This window comes from Symphodus melops (genome assembly GCF_947650265.1).
Source record: "Symphodus melops genome assembly, chromosome: 3".
Taxonomy (NCBI): domain Eukaryota; kingdom Metazoa; phylum Chordata; class Actinopteri; order Labriformes; family Labridae; genus Symphodus; species Symphodus melops.
In genome coordinates, this window is record NC_136693.1 from 2,913,806 (window position 1) to 2,930,779 (window position 16,974).

General features: G+C 42.0%; 1 protein-coding gene across 1 annotated transcript in view; it reads left to right on the forward strand.

Moving 5' to 3' along the window:
- The first annotated feature begins 521 nt into the window (after nt 1-521).
- nav2a (neuron navigator 2a) overlaps nt 522-16,974 on the forward strand; it is a 197,221-nt gene continuing 180,768 nt past the window's right edge. The window contains exons 1-2 of the mRNA XM_079339368.1: nt 522-635; nt 1,343-1,924. Coding sequence (XP_079195494.1) covers nt 1,844-1,924 — 81 coding nt within the window. The 5' untranslated portion in view covers nt 522-635; nt 1,343-1,843. The remainder of the gene's footprint in view (nt 636-1,342; nt 1,925-16,974) is intronic.

The window sequence follows — 16,974 nt, forward strand, 5'->3', positions numbered from 1 at the left end:
AATCCCCATGAGGAATTTGTTAACACACGAAAAAACTTTTTTTTAGATTTTTAGATAAAATCATGTCGGCGGAAGATATAGAACTGATTGTAATAAGAATCAGAGAAGGATTTATTTCCAAACAGTTGGTCTTTATGAATAATAGTTTCCTTGGTGCTCTCGTGCATGATGAAGACAATGAGTGGAACAGATTTAATTAAAGGACAAAAAAACAAAATAAAAAGAAGACAAAAATGCTATACAGTTGTAAAGTTTTGCAAAATGTAAAAACAAGTTGATTTTCTTTTCCTGATATAGGAATGCATTGCTTGCTGTGTGAAGATACAAAGACAACCCCAACATTTTTCTCCTTTCATAAAAGTTTAAAAAATGTGCAGCTTTTCATGAAACAGCAGAAATATGTTTACTTTTTTGGGCCTTAAAATAATATCGCAAGCTCATTGAGCCCAATCAAAATCAAGCAGTGAAACAATTTAATAGTTTTTTGCTGCAACGAATACCGGGAAACACAATATGTCCGACGGTACGTGAACGCAGCAGCTGGCTGCTCCGTTTGCAGCCAGAGGAGCGGACAGCGCTGCGCACGAGGCACCGACCATCTCCACCGGGGAGGGAAAGAAACAGACAAGTGCGAGGTGAGCATCATTTCTCCCCACAGAATCTCCTCCTTCGTGTTTGTTTATTTCTCCTCGTGGTTTGTTCCTTATTGTTTAATTGGCGCAATTACGCACAGGTCTGTCAGCCAGCCTCGGAGCTCTGCAGGTTCTGCTGAAGGGATGCTGCAGCAAGCTCAAACCTTCGTCCCAGATTGTAACTCCTGAGTGCATGTTTGTTTGTTTGCGACGTAGAATCCACGCTGTGGAAATAAACAGTGTTTACTACAGCTTGTAAAGGACTGTATTTGATGAAAGCAAGTTTGTGACCAGCAAAAAAAAGTTTCGCATTTAAGTGTTTTTCAGACACCTGCTATGAGCAAGTGGTTAATTGATGCAACAAACTTTGGTTTTTGTCATTTATCTCCCTAAATTTACAACTACATACATAAACAGATGCAAATGGTAGAAACAATGAACCACCGTGCATTTGAAACACATAGAATTAGCCTTATCAGAAATGCCGTTTGTTTGTCTGTTTGACTTTTTAACATGTTGTTGATAATACTGCAGCCTTTGCTGCAATGCTTCAACTTAACTGTGTTTTCTCTCTCTCAACTCAAGCACTTGTCCTCTGTCAGGATGCCACTCTTGACCTCTGAGCTGTGAGTGACACCAGCTCTCACTCATCTTATTTTTTCATTGGACATTTTCAGCTTGTCTTTTTTTTTTTTTTCTTCACACTGCAGGAGTTTCTTAAACTGAATTCTGCCCTCATCTTCTGCAGACTGGGTTGAATCTCCACCAGCCGAGAGGATCATGTAGATAACATCCTGTGTGTGTGTTATAACTTCTCCATGGCAGCAGTGATGGGTTTGGGAAAGACAACCACCCCGGTTGTCTCAGGTTCCCGGTTTCTGCTCTGATGCTCACTTTAGATCAGCCACTCAGGACCGAAGGCTGCAAAGAAGGGCTGCATCAGGATACGACATGAATGAGACGAGACTCGTGGTTGAGGTCGGATCCTCCCAGGGATTGGGTATCGTCTTTCTCGTGAAGCAAAGTTGATGGATGGAGAGATTTTCCTGTTTTTTGGATAGACATTCATGCACCACACAAGTGGATTCAAGAAGGGGACTTGAATACTCGCTGCAGGTATTTCCCTTTACTCCCTAAGAAGCCTGTTGTAAATGCTGAAGTGGATATATTAAGCTGTTGGAGAGCCTAAGAACTCACTGACCTATGGGAAGATGGAGGCAGGGGCAGAGGCTAGTCCACAGCATCATTCGAGGAGGAAAACTGTGCTGCACTGCTTGGAGGACCAGAAAAGGGTGAGTAAACAACCGATCGTGTGTTTATCCACCTGTCTGCGCCGTGTTGAGTGACGCCTTAAGAACACATGCAGGGAGGCTGAGTGGGTGCTCTGGAGCGTCAAGGGGATCAGAAATGGTTGGTTGTTCAGTTTGAATGTTGCAGTTGAGACCAGAGAGGTTTTTTTCAGCAAGAGAAATTAAATGTCGGGCTTCTAAACTCTGTGAATCGTTTGCAGATTTTGCATCGCTCAAATTCCGGTGAATGTTGTCAGAAATGCGTCCTGGTCAATCTGTTACTGTGAAGTTTCTCTGCTTAAACTTGGATTTGGACATTTCCCCTGACCTCAAGAAACTCTTGTAAATTGCACATTTGGATCCTATTTTGTCTGTAAAGAAAAACACTAAAAAACGTGCCTTATTTTCCCATTTCTGCGATTGATATGTTTGCACAATCTTTGGTGCCATTGCATTGTGATCTATAGTCTGACCTTCACGGGGTAAAAACCCGCTTGGCGTCAAAGGAAGCGTAACTGGATTGATTCAAAGAGTCAGTGAAAGCATCAAGGCGTCTGTGCAGCCTCCGCTGAAGCCTCGTGGTTGTGTAGAATTACTTCAGCAGTCGGCATAAAGATTGATGGATCACTTGATACCGTGACTCCTTTTCTCTGTTTCAGCTTTGCTCTGCAATTTCAACATGGTGATGTTGATGTACTGCTATTGTTGTATGCAAACCTCACAGCACTAATTTGATTTAAGATAAATGCAGGCAGCAAGGTAAGTTGGGGAAAAAAATGACAATCATGTTGGAATGAAGCCGTTTAAAGTTGTGTTAAGGGCAGAAAGTCGAAATGTTCAAAGTGAAAATACTCGACTTTCAGTTGTGACAGAAGTTCTGGAGAAGTTGACGTTTGGAGGATATTTGAGTGTGTATGAATGGGATTAGTTACTTCACATACAAGTGTGTGAATGGTGTGATAAGTGCTACACAGCCAGAGTCCATTTACCATTACCATATGGCAGCATAATTAGCGTGTATATTGGTTAGAATTAAAATAGCATTTTCTTTATGGGTCATGTGCAAAGGTACCCAGAATGCTATTTTCTTGTGCAATTAACTTTTAGCCATTATCATGCATTGTTAAACACGCTGAGAGTGTTGTAAACATTACCAACACCATGCCAGGTAGCATTTCTTAATGACCCCAGGCATTTTGTTCTGTGTTTTAAGTGAGCTCTAACCTGGCACTCTTTCACTATAACAGGAAAGGTGGGTTTACTTTTAGAGCACCGTCCATGCATTAAGCAATTAACAGTGATTTACTGAAAGAGAGCATTCAGAACATCATAAAGCAAATTAGAAATATTTAAAATATGAGATTTGGTCTTGTCAGAACAAAGCTTTTGTCTCCTTTCACTTTCATTATAACTCCTCTGTTATCATTTACCCTAGTTTTAAGAATTCCCAGAAGGGCCAAAACATTATATATATATATATATGCAATATGCCTCTATTGACCCACATATTCATGGGTCAGGCAGGCTGGAGGCTGTAGTTTGTTTTCAATTCAGGTTGCATAACAAGTAGGATTTTCAAATCGTCTTGGTCATTAACCTCACTCAGGTTAAAAAGAAAATCTGGGCTCCATTGCTCAGGGCTGCTATGGTTGGACAGATATTGGAGTCACAGCATGCGTGTCAGTGTTTGGTTATTTTAGGCGGTTCTGGTTCTCTTCCAAATGGTGTGGACATTAATTTGACTTTACTCCCCTTGCTATTGATGTCCCAGGGATCAGCTATGATAAGTGGGTTTATTCCTTCTTCCTTTTTCTTTTCATTCCCCCCCCTGTGAATTATTGATTTGATCAGGTGTGTTAAATTAGTCACTTGGGATTATGTAGAACATGAATATTAATTGATGCAACCAAAGTCCCAGCTGCTGTTTTCCAATTTTCCAGGCCGCAGATTCTCTCTCTGGATTCTTAGTGACAAACTGAGCAGCTAAAGGACTCGGGCATACCTTGTCCAGCGCTTGGATTCTGCTCAATATTTATGTAATCCTACCCAAACTAGTTTATTTTCTGTCTGCATTGCTGTTGCTATGGAAACCAGCCCAGACATCATTCCTAAAGTGAGTTTCCGCCCGTTGCATGCTTGATCAGTCATCAGCCGTGACACGTCTAGGTTTCCCTATGAGCCCCGCTTGCAGCCGCGAACGTGGCGGCATCATCAATCGGAGAGACCAGACGAGGCCAGATGCTCAGTGCTCTCCAGGGGAAGAGAGGTTGTTCTAGACTGAGCCAATACTCACCTTCCCTCTTAGTGGACATCAGCCAACTTAAATAAATTGAATGCACTGAGGTAGTAACCCGTACACACGGCGCCCATTGTTGGAGAATTACTTCAGGCTTCCATGCAGCAAGGTTCAATGTCCCCTGACAATTACCTGGGCTGCGTGAGTTCAAGATCCTATATGTGATGCTCCCCGCAGCAGGAGGTAATTGGATTTTGTTCCCTTTGTAGACTTACTCTCTCGCATGTCCCCTGCTCTCTATATTAATGTTCATTGAGTGGCAATCATGGACCTACACGGGAGAGCGGACGAGAATCAGGGATGTATTGTATTGTGCTGAAAAAAGGCGACGTTTGACGGAGCAGAACTGCAGACTTGGCTACGAGCAGAATACTGTCTATTTGCCCTCAATTGGTATTCATTGAACTATGATTCCATGAGATTGGATCATTATTGTCATGAATTGACCAGATGCAGACAGGAAATGGTTAAGAATTCACTTTATGTCCCTTTTATGGGCCTTCATAGCTGGCTCTCTTTGGCAACACATTATGTGCTGCAGAAATCTTTTTATTTCATCGACTGACTCGACCTTTGAAATTGAGTTGATTTGTGATATGAAATGCACAGAACATACAGTATGTTTGCTTCCCTTCCCACGGCCAAAGTTTTAGACATCATTAGACTTCCACTAAACCTCGCTGAGGTGCTTCCGTTTAAACCCCAAAATTTGTTTCAGGTCTTCCAATTAGTCAACCAAAAACCTTTTTTTAAAAAAAAAACCCAAAACGTTTTACCTTCCAAGGAGAGGCAGTCATTACATTTCTTTAAGGACGCAAGATAAATGAGCTTCATAACATCACCAGCATGGGCACACTGTGGGGTGAGTTACAATAAAATCAATTCCACTTCTATCAAGATTTTAATCAGATTCAAATTCTAATAAGATGATCCTTGGCTTGAAGGTTGTTCCAGCCCAGTCTCTAACATGTTCCCCTTTTTACTGAAAAATTTAAATTCTTCAAAAACTAAAGTCAGATACTGATAGATTTTTTTGTTGCATTCCCTCTCACTGAAATTTTTTTAACTAGCATGAAGTTAATTATAGGAAGGATCGAATGATTTTCAAGTCTCACCGAGCTAAATGCTAAATCTACCGAAACAAAATCAAAGATAAAAAAAAAGTTTTGGCTAATATTTGATCAAAACTGTCTGAAACAGCGTTTTGGATTCCACCATGTTCAGTGCTTTAATTAACGTCTTTGATGTTTTTGAGCTGCTCTGTGATTCATACCGTGACAGTCTACTCTAGAGCTGTGCAGATACGTCACAGATTCACAGCACTAACATTACACTCATATAGTCTTTGTTGAAATAACCCCCGCTTTATATGGGGGTTTATCTTTTAAAGCCACCTTTACTTGTGGAGACAAAGTGGTCATGACATATTTATTTTGTCCACACATCACAAATACGTTTTCAGTATGCTGAGAAGGTGCAAAGTCCTGCTCACGTAGGCTCCCAGAGAACTTAAAGACCGAGTCTGACAGCACATCTCAAACCTGTCCACAAACGTGATAGAGATGTCGAAGGGCATTCGCAAGGTGACTGAGTGCATCTGTAATGGAATCCATTATTGATTCAGCTCATGAGGATGGCAGTGATTTTGACACTAATTGCTCAATCAGGACTATTGGAAATTATGTATTTATATTCACTAGTCATTGCTGGCTGCTTATTAAGAAGTGTTTGACACGGTTGGGTGGGGTTCTGTAGGATAATGAGGTGTTTGTGTAGTGGGCGTTTGGCTGCTCTGCTGCAGTCATTCTCCAACAGGCCTGTAATTAACTAAGAGTGGGAAACCTTGCATGCTTTTGTTTATTACCTTCTCAAGATGGACTTAATCCTGAACCTCAGGATACATTTCATATTCAGCGTGGGAGGCCCCGTTTTAATGAGCTTTCTTTCCCTGACTGCCAACGCTCGACTGACTTCAAACGGTTCAATAAGACATGATAATAGGGGTCAACATTTTCGTACAAAAGAAGTAGTAGACTCACACATGGATACAAATTCGACCTACACACTTTTATTTCTTGTGCAACGTCTGTCTAAAATCTGGTTCTCTGTGATCTCAGCAAGCAAAAATTACATACATTTGTTTGAAGAGCTGATAAACTGCAATACAAAAATGGAGACCAGCAACCCACCTAGCCATCCATCCATCCATCCATCCATCCACCCACCCATCCATCCATCCATCCATCCATCCATCCATTCACCCATCCATCCATCCATCCGTCCATCCATCCACCCATCCACCCACCCATCAATCCATCCATCCATCCATCCATCCATCCACCCACCTATCCATCCATCCATCCATCCATCCATCAATCCATCCATCCATCCATCCATCCATCAATCCATCCATCCATCCATCCATCCATCCATTCACCCATCCATCCACCCACCCATACATCCATCCATCAATCCACCCGCCCATCCATCCATCCATCCACCCATCCACTCACCCATCCATCCATCCATCCATCCATCAATCCATCCACCCATCCATCCACTCACCCATCCATCCATCCATCAATCCACCCGCCCATCCATCCATCCATCCACCCACCCACCCACCCATCCATCCATCCATCCATCCATCCATCCATCCATCCATCCATCCATCCATCGTTTTGTCCAGGTCACATTGACAGCCCTCTCCTTTACCTGCTCTTGAGGTTCTTCCTTGGGATCCCATGGTAGTCCGTTCACAGATTGCTATCCATAATCCCTTCAGCAGCAGATTCCCAGCCATGCCTTGGGTGTCTGCTTTGTTGGTGCAAGCCTGTAAAATCTCCCCAGTGGGGCATGTCAATCAGACCCTGAAGCTGAATCACATGAACTGACTACTTCAATACGACTACTTTGCAAAGTCTCTTCACTTTTTGAAAGCTGAAAAATCCCCACAAGGACTGAGTCAAACTCTCAGTCACAGAAATAGAAATACCGGGCTTCAGGTGTATATTTACTGCATAGAATCAAAATCAAATTCCCCTTTTTGGGTTCAATCACAGATAATGCAGCAATAAGAGAGCTCACATTTGCTGCTCTGTCCAGTGTTTCCTCCATCAGTGGTCATTTATGCAGACATATGGGCAAGGTCATGAAGGCCATACCCTCCCTGAGCTGCCAACCTGCTCATTAGGACTGTAACATCTGTGCTAACCACCACTCGGATAGCTCCAGTCATTGCCCTCATACATTACTCTGTTAAGCAAGTTTAACATTTAGGCCTTTGCTCTTTCACCTGAATACATTTGAATCGGGATCTCCTCGCTCTCTTTAAAATTTGACACCATTTTTTTGGACCCTAGGTTGAGACTCTTATTAGACTTGTTCCACCATCGTGAATCCTCTCTCCGTCGTTAAGTTGGCTCGCTGCCGAGATATGGAGAGAGACAGGAGCGGTGACAATTTGTCATTGACAGCATTTGATTGATAGTGTGTGCCAGCCGCCCCGCACTGCTGGTATCTGAAACTAATTGAATGTAATCTCAGAGAGATAGGACAGCGCGGTGACAAACGAGCAGCCTTGTGAGATTATTTAGAGCACCATTGTCCACCTTCTCCCCCCCCTTTTAACACGTCCAGCCCCTGACTGGACCACTCAGATAAGTGATTACCATCTTTAGTGATCTGGTTCTCTTTATATTATATAGCTCTGGTTTCTCTGGAGCTGACGCATCCATAAACCATTTCATTTAAAAGATTTCCACATGCCGAGGCTGCACGAGGAGGAGCAGGTTCTGGCACTTTGTGATAGAGGAAATCTTAATGTCAAGAATCCTGTTTTCGCCGGTAAAGATGAGGGCTCTTTTTAGGCTCAGGATAAGCCTTTCTTGCATACCAGGCAGCTGCACAGGAGAGACAGGGGATTTATCTTGGTGAAGGACTGTGTTTGCCCAGTCATGCAGCACTGACGAGCACTGGGGCTCAGGGGTTTGAATTGGGGAAGAGGAGAGGGGGGGTCGGTCAGAGGGTGGAGGTAGGACCAGGCATCTGAGGCTGGGGGTGGGGAGGATGCTACACTGAGGATGCTGCTTTGGCCTTTAGAGCCATCTGGCCCTCACCCTCTCCCTGCAGCCTTTTTTTTTGAGGGAGGGTGAAGGACAGGTGGCAAGAGCTGGTGGGATGGCCGGGACTTTGGCTATTGGGCAACACGATTGGCTAGCCTGACCCCCTGAAATACCAACCCCTCACATACCAAACGCCTGCTCGTCTTCATGTCAGGAAGGACATCATTGATGAGCGGACGTAGAATACTTCACCTTAAATATTTAATGAGGGTCATTTCAGAGCAATTACCAGATTATTCTCCAGAATTATTCTGCCAAGATGATTCTAATGTGTGTGTGACTTACTTAAAGAGTGAGAATATTGCACATATTTTGCTGTTTCAGATAACTTAATTTAATTTTATCTTTCGTGAACAAAAAAAAAACACAAATCTCCTCGAAGTGAAAACACAGTTTTACCTCAGCAAACACGATTCATGACCCCTTAACAAAAAACTGAGATAAACATGTCTCACTTATATCCTTTTTAAGAATGCAAAAAATAAAAATAAAATTGAAAGGCACATGTAGAAAACGGTGATAAATGAAGGCTTCCTTTTCTTAATGAAGGTGGTAATTCTTCGTATCCTGTTACACAACAACAACGTGTTGTTTCTTTATGATGTACATCCTCGTTATTCTCCTTCGTTTGGGTCCTGCGACAGCTCTCGTCTATATGGCCAGTGAAATGGTGTTGTTAGAAACACGCCCAGCAGGGTGTGTGAGGGTCCGGCTGTCCCGACTCACACAACATTGTAATCCTCGTCTGGGGGTCAGTGGGAAGGATCTGGTTCAGTCTGGTTCGGGGTTAGATGCTCGGCTGATGAACAGGTGCTGCAGCTCGCTCCTGTGGTGATGGGATTTCCTCTCGCGTACCCATTGTGTCCACATTCAAACACGTCCACATTTAAAATCCTTTCAGCAGGTGGCTTTGAGTGGGGAGCAGGCTTTATAAGTGAAGGCCTCTTTTTGTTTGGTTTCATTTCAATGAATAATGAAGTTATAATTAAAGCACAGAAGCAGCATTCGTCATATCTGGGGAGAAGTTATTTAAAAGCTGTCAACCCCCTATTGGACCAAAATGCTGCATTCACTTACACTTTTTTTAAAATTGTTTTTCCTTTAAGAACCAGAGGATATATTTCATAATATAACTTATGCACTTTGTTTTTCATGCTCATAAAAAATATAAAATCCATCTGCCGCTCCTGCAAGGATTGCTTCAGGCTGGAGTCGTGTGTTTGTGATTAGAATAGATAGAAACAACAAGGTAAGATTTTTGTTCCAACAGCACAGATCCAAATAAAAGTCGGCTTTTCTTTGCCCCACTGGCTTCATGTAATTCCATTTTACTTTTGTTCTATGAAGATCCAGAGCCCAGTGTTGTGTGTCTGGATTAGGTAAGGTAGGTATATGGAAGAGTGGGAGGAAAAGGAGTGGGCTGATGTGACAAATGGATGGATGGATGCACACATGGACGGGTTACTGCTGTAGCATTTTATCACAGTTCAAGAGTGTGCATCCCAAATTCTCTTCATGATGTTTTCCTGTATTCCCCCCTCATCTTCCTCCTGGAAAATACAATTGGAATTGAATTTAACACACCAGGAATTTTCCAAGTGATAAGGAGGGATGAGGGCTAAAAAAAGGTTATGTTTTTCATTTGTAGCCCCCCCCACATATTCTCCCCCTTACCTCTTAACCCTTAGCCCTACCTCCATCTTGGTGCCCTGGGTTTATATTTGTGGCATTTTGATAGGGATGGAAGTTTTCAGATTTGCAGGAGGAGGCTGCAGATAAAGGAAAGTGGAGTCTGGAAAAGGTTTCTCTGCATCAGCATCCTTTGTGAAGGGAAATGGAGATTTCTGCCGTGTGGTGTTTAATGAAATATTGCTGGACCTTGTTTGCCTGCGGGGGCTTTGGGAAACACAATTGGCACTGTGACAATGAACAATGGTGCTGAAGAAACACTGGGCCTGGTTTTCAAATTCTACCTGGACTTGTTTTTTTTTTCCAGCAGAACAAGCTTTTGTTAAAATGTTTATTTCATCTCATCTTTTGTGCTCTTGTTTACCTCCGAGACGGCAAGAACATGCATCATCTGTGATTGTTATAGACGAAGAACAAAAAGGCAAAACTCCCCCCCAAAAAAGACGCATGTTCCACAGGGACACGCTTAACAATATGTACATACAAGTGAGAAATGGTTGTGTCTTTAGGAAATCCCATCCTATCCATTGTAATACACGTGTTGGTATGTAGCTTCCATGTGATAATTTGTGAGATAATTGATCCTATTCAAGGATTCGACTTCAATGCTTCTTTTTATCTTTCTGAATTAATAATCCAGATTTATTCATGGAGCAGATTTTCCACCAGTATCTCTCTCAGCGTGTAATCCCCTGAACATGAAATGATGAATCAGACAATGATTTTCTGCCTCCAACACCTTCCCCCCAGCCTCCCTCCACCTTTCCAGACGCCACTGTTGCTTCTCTCTGCATTTTAATGCACTCTCTAGTCAATTTGCTGCAAGGGAGTCATGATAGTGTTGAATCTAAAGGATGCAGAGGTGGGAAGAGGCTAATTATGTCTGTTTGTGTCTGTGCTCCAGGAATGATGCCTGCTGCTTAGAGCTGGGGTTTTCTTGCCTTTGCATGTTGGGCAGCAAACACCCACTATAAACCGCAAAGAATAAATCAATTTATCTCATTCCTGAAATAAATATTTAAAAAAAAACAGCCTCATTTTCTCCACATGAGCTCACATATGAAAGTCATTATTTAGCAAACAACAAACAGCAGTCAAATTAAAACAACCGTTTGAAATGCAAATGTTTAACTATATTTGATACACTTTTTAAAGTGCTTTCACACATACAGAAAAAAACCCCAAATGTTTTGATCCAGACATTAACCAAAGTTTTGCCTTCCAGTCCCATAGTTCAGTATTTTCCTTTTCTCTCCTCGACTGACAGAGAAAACTTTGTGCTGTGAGGGACAAGTGTGAACAAGCAACTCAGTCGTGCACGTGTGAAAACAGCTTCAGTGAACCTTTTGAAAGACACAGTGACATATTAAAATGTGACACATGAAATGCATTGTGTATTACTTTTGTTACAGCCACTAGGGGGCAGTAGACCTAGTTGGGAACATCATTTTTTACCACAGATAAAAGTTGATATTGAATGTTATGGAGTAAAATATTATGATGGTGAAGTTGTATTTTTGGCCACATGTCCAATATTCATCTTATTTTGCTGTCAGAGGACGACACGAGGAAGAAATGTGACTCTTTGTGTGGTTTGAACGGAAGATGTTTGGTTGATGTTTGTGGACAAATGTTGTCTGATACAACATTAATATTGGGGTGTAAGAACACATTTACTTTAATTTAATCATCGCTTTATCTCTACGACATTTTTTGATTATACTCACATGATCATGAGGTGATTTCAGGCGCACCAGCAGCATTTTAGTGATTTTCTCCTCAGTGTCTCTTAAAGGCTGTAGATGTCTGCCGTCCACACAGCAGCTTCCAGACTCGCACTCTCAAATGGTCTCGATTTCAGTCGTTGGTGTAACAGCTCATTATTTAGGACATCACTGAGATATCCAAAATGTGTCTGACAGTTTTGCTTCATATTTGTTCTATCGTGAGTTAGCTTCTTGAAATGCTGCCTCAGCGTTATTTTGGAGGGCAGTGCTGCACACGTGGAGCTTTCCAATTCCTCGGAGAGCACTAAACTGGGTGTAAGAACAGATGTTTGTCATGTGAGTATGTTCATAGAAAACACAAAATCAATGTCAATAAGAGCAGCTGGGACGGCAGGCTGGTCAGGGTTACTGTTTCGGGGGGTCGGGGGAGGGGGGGGGCAGGCTGAGTTGTAGATATTCATATTGTGCAAAGAGTCCTTCAGAAACAGTTCTCCTTGTTAAAATTTCCGGTTGTTGAAGGTGAATGACCGAGTTCATGGTTTATCTACTTTAGTACTCAAAATGGATAAAAATACTTTCAATCGTAATGAATTAGCTTTTAAAAAGTTGTGGTGCTACATGTGAAATGTTTTGACTGTATAGGACGTCAGGCAGGTTTAGGCCTCGTAGCTTAATTATACATCGTAAACAACGATCAGTCTCATATTGTTTATTTTTAATTTGCATTCTTTTGTTAAGTCAACCTGCTCGGTTGCTTTCATCGCCCTTTTCTGTTTTCTCTTTTCTTTCTTCCTGATGCTCATTCGTCTTCTTTCTTGTTTGATGAGCTAACAGAAACACATATTCACGTCTGTGCAGAACAGGTACTTACCTTCAAGTCTGTCCTCTATATATATATATATATATAATGTGTTTGTTCTTGTACTGACATGTAATGCTGTTGTTTTTGTTTTTTATTAAGTCTATCAAACAAAAAGTATATTTAAAAAAAAATCCATTATGAGGCTGAATTGGCCAACTTTAATAAACTTATTGTTTTAAAGAATAAAATGCACTGATTAAAACGTAGTCAGCCCTTCGTTTCTCAGACACAGACTGAATAAAGCTTCTCAAACATGCACAGTCTTTACAACATAAATGAGTAAATGTTACATCAGTATTTGAGGACTCTGTGATGTGCCATGTTTAGAAGTACAATTGCTCCTATCAGGTTTCTTTATCTGGAGAATGGATTATTTGATTGATTGATTTTTTTGTTGTTTGTTATCTGGGTTTAAAGCAGCACTGGGTATTCAGACATGCATATCAGAATATCTCGTTATGCAATTTACAACACAGATTGAAGCTGGAAGGAATATTTTCTCAGTTTTCAACTTGGATTTCTGTATTTAAATTATTGCTTTAAAAACTGGTGTTTTATAGAAATGGGCACAGGATGGACTCGCTCCTGACTGGAAACAAATGTTAATGTGTTGGTTTATGGCAGGTTGTGAAACAGATGACTGAACTTATTCCAACACGAGCTGCTAAACCAGGCGGATTTCTAAAAAAACCTTGAGAATACCTTTGATCCAGTTTGTATCCAGATGTCATCCCGAACTTAAATCGACTGACAGAGATTCACTGATGAGATTATGCAAACGTTCTTTGTCGGGGATTATTCATGGCTCGGTCTGATATTGATCAACAGTTTGTCAGATTGAGATCAGGACACTTCTTCATTTAGGCTTCAGTGTTGCCACTTGTCTTGATGGATTCACCTCACAATCAATAAAAACTCGCCTGGACACACTCAAGATTTTCCTGAATGTCAGAAGTGTCTTGGCGAGATGGAGCTTGTGTTGATGATTAATCGAAGGTCATGTTTGAGGTGAGGTGAAGCAAATATGCTGCAAGGGTCGAACCAGGACACGGGGAGTTCAGGGGTTAACCTCTTCAGAGTGAAACACAACTCTGTGCTCACTTTTTACTAAACTAATGTTCCCTATAACAGGCCAATGAAGATGGAAAACTCAGGAGGCCAAAAGGCAACAAAATCCCCCCCCCCCCCCCCCCCCCCCCCCCCACACACACACACACACAACTCGGCACGACTACCACAAGGCTGTATTCCTGTATCACTAATCCTCCTTCCCCCCTCCTCTCCCATAACAACCCCCATTCTAGTATCACTTACACACATAATCAATACAAGCTCTCTGCTGTTATTGATCCAGGTACGGTGTATGCACAGCTGCTGAGCCCAGACTTGGGCCTCCTGCCCGGAATCAAGGGTCCAGAAAAGGACACTTGATCCCCCACACCTGGGTCTCCACAGCCATCTCCAAGATGTGTTGAACGTGCGGAGATCACAAGAGGACAGGGACATGGACAGAAGACTTAATCAGTGTTTTTGTAGAAAGGATCCAAAGTCAGTCAGTTACTCTCTTTCTAAATGTAATGGAGTACTTCAGCTCGGCCTTGTCTAGATTGATGAGAACCAAACTGAACTAACCTTTGATTAGCTAATGAATCATTACCAATAACACTTTTCTTTTACAACCATATTCCCTTCTGCCAAGATTTCTAACCCAGTGGAAAAACAGACAGGAAGGCAGACGCTAACCAGTGAGAGTCTCATTATGATGCTCTGGAGACGCTCGAATCCAGACTGATGCAACAAAAGCACCAGGGTGAGTCTCGTGATTTAAAGTCTGCACTTCAGGTGAGAATAATCCACTTAAAATTGAGTGGCACTCCTCCTCAAAAAAAAAAAATAAATAATAATAATAAAAAAATGTGGGCCAAGAAAACCTCCTTTCTTTGCATAGGAGTAGAAAGTATTTTGTTTTGATTATTTTATTTGTTTTGCACTGATTTGAACACCAAAGAAGATCATCAGTCATGCTGTGCAAACGTTATAAAATCATACAGACTTGTTTTATACCTGACCTGGCAAGATAACAGGAGCAGTATGCCCAATTAATACACTGCTGATTGGTCCACCGGAGTCTATCTTTTTTTAAGTTAAGGCAGTATGTAAACAAATCCAAAAAAAGAGTCTGCAAAGCAAACTTTTTTTTTTTTAATGAGGTTTGTGAAAAAGCAATCAAAAAGTGTAGGAGTGATTATGACTCGCTTCTTGATTGATGGCTGCCTGAAGGCTGTGCTATAGCTCGCTGGTGGGAGTCTATATAGCCTGAAGCAGCTGAACGCAGCTTTTCCCATAAAGACAGCCGGCCGTAACTGCATCCTGGGAATTCAATTATCTGTAATTTTACCTTCCCCACTTGGACGTATTACCCTCTGTCAGAGCCAATCAGTACAATCAAATGAAATCAAATATGATGTGTTTTCCCCTGATTGATTCACGACGGATGAGGTTGGCCGCCTCGGAGTAATTGAATTGTTCCAATAACCTACAAGAACAGTAAGGTCTCCCTATTTCAGGTGCGATATTGGCGTTCATTCAATCAAAGAGCCTGATGAGATATCATTGTTGCCTTCTGCGTTTGGCAGATCAGAGATGATTCCAGGATTAGTGAGGATGATTAGGTTTTGTCGGGGCGTTAGTGGGGGATTATCGGTGGCTTGATTCACACTGTCAAATATTGGAATGAGATGTTGCAGGGAAAACGTGCATCACAGACTCTCATCCTCCATATAGCGTGCCGGTAACCCCAGAGACTGGAGTTCAGTCCTTGCATCAGCACTTTGCCTTTATGTTCCTCACGCTTTCATCTCTACTACACTGCTGAGGAAACAGAGTACGTTTGAGGGCAATTAGTTGCCACGAGGATTCAGATGATTCTGACGGGAGAGAGTCCAAATAAATATACCTTTTTTAAAACTCCCATCAAACCAATTAAAAAAGAATATAACCAACAGAGACGTTAACTCAGCGAGAGAGCTGCTGTCTGATTTTCAAAAGGACGTGAGTAGAGAAGCAGTGAGATTATTAGTCACCCTTGACGAGTACAGTGTGAAATGTCAGAGTGTGTGAAAAAGTGTTCAGGTGTCTTAAATTCCTATCCAATCGCATCTTCTCTTTTCATCTTTGTTTTGATTTTAATGCCTGATTTAAAATCACGCCACGGCTCTTCATCGCCGTGGATGGGGAAATCGAAACTGTTTTATTAACTTCAGTTTTTCACACAGCCACCATGTTTGAATCAGTAGATCAACATCTTACCTGGGTTGTTCATTGTCGCCTCCGTAAGCGAACGCATCCACACACACGTTTTCATTCAGTGTTCGCCACAACGAGCCAAGAACCTCATGTGATGTCTCTCCAGCTCGGTACATTCCTTCCTCATATTGGAAACAGCATCCTGGCACCTTCTAAGCTATAAAACTCATAAACACGTTGGACATAAAAGGAGGTATTTGATCCTAATACCTGAGGAACACATTTACACCGATGCTATTTTAAACCATTTCAACCCAGGAGTAGTTTTTTTTCCAAATGGGCATGTGTGAAGCTGTGCTGCTGTTTTTCGATTTTAGCCAGGATTATGTGTTTACTGCACGTGAACATGTCAGAGAAGCACATTGATTGAATTAAAGTGGCAACAAGACTCAAACACGACTCACACGGCAAACACACGTGTGTGTGTTGTAGTGGTGGTAGTTCCCATCAGTTTTAAAGGTAGAGGTGCTCGCGTCAGCACTTCAGCAGGGGTCACCCAACACGGGGCTCAAGGACATCCCACTAATGTAATCTTAGCTGTTAATAAGACTCTGAGGGGGGCATGATAGCCGGAGAGTGGGAAAGCACTGTAACCTGAGAGTGTCTCCTTACATAGACCACAGTTGTACACACACACACACACACACACACACACACACATTGAGACACATTTGTTTCTTTATCTGTACCATCAGTGTTTTACAGTGCGCTTCTTAAAACAACCCTACGTTCATTACAAAACACTTTAGTGGAGCTAAATGCTGAAAGCCTTTAACCTTTCATTCAGATTTGACATTCAGAGGTTACAGGAGTGTGTGTGTGTGTGTGTGTTTGTGTGTTCATCTAAACAGTGATCACAGTCAGCAGGGATCGATGATGAGTGGATAAGGGCTCCGATCAATACCCATCAGAGTTCAGCTGATCAAATATTTATCCAGGAAGGGAGGGACATAGACTCCCCGTCTGTCTGCCTGTCGGTGAGTCTCTTTCCTGGGTCTATCTGCACGTGCTTGGCCCCTCTGTGTTTGTAATTGGAGTCCATCTCTCGG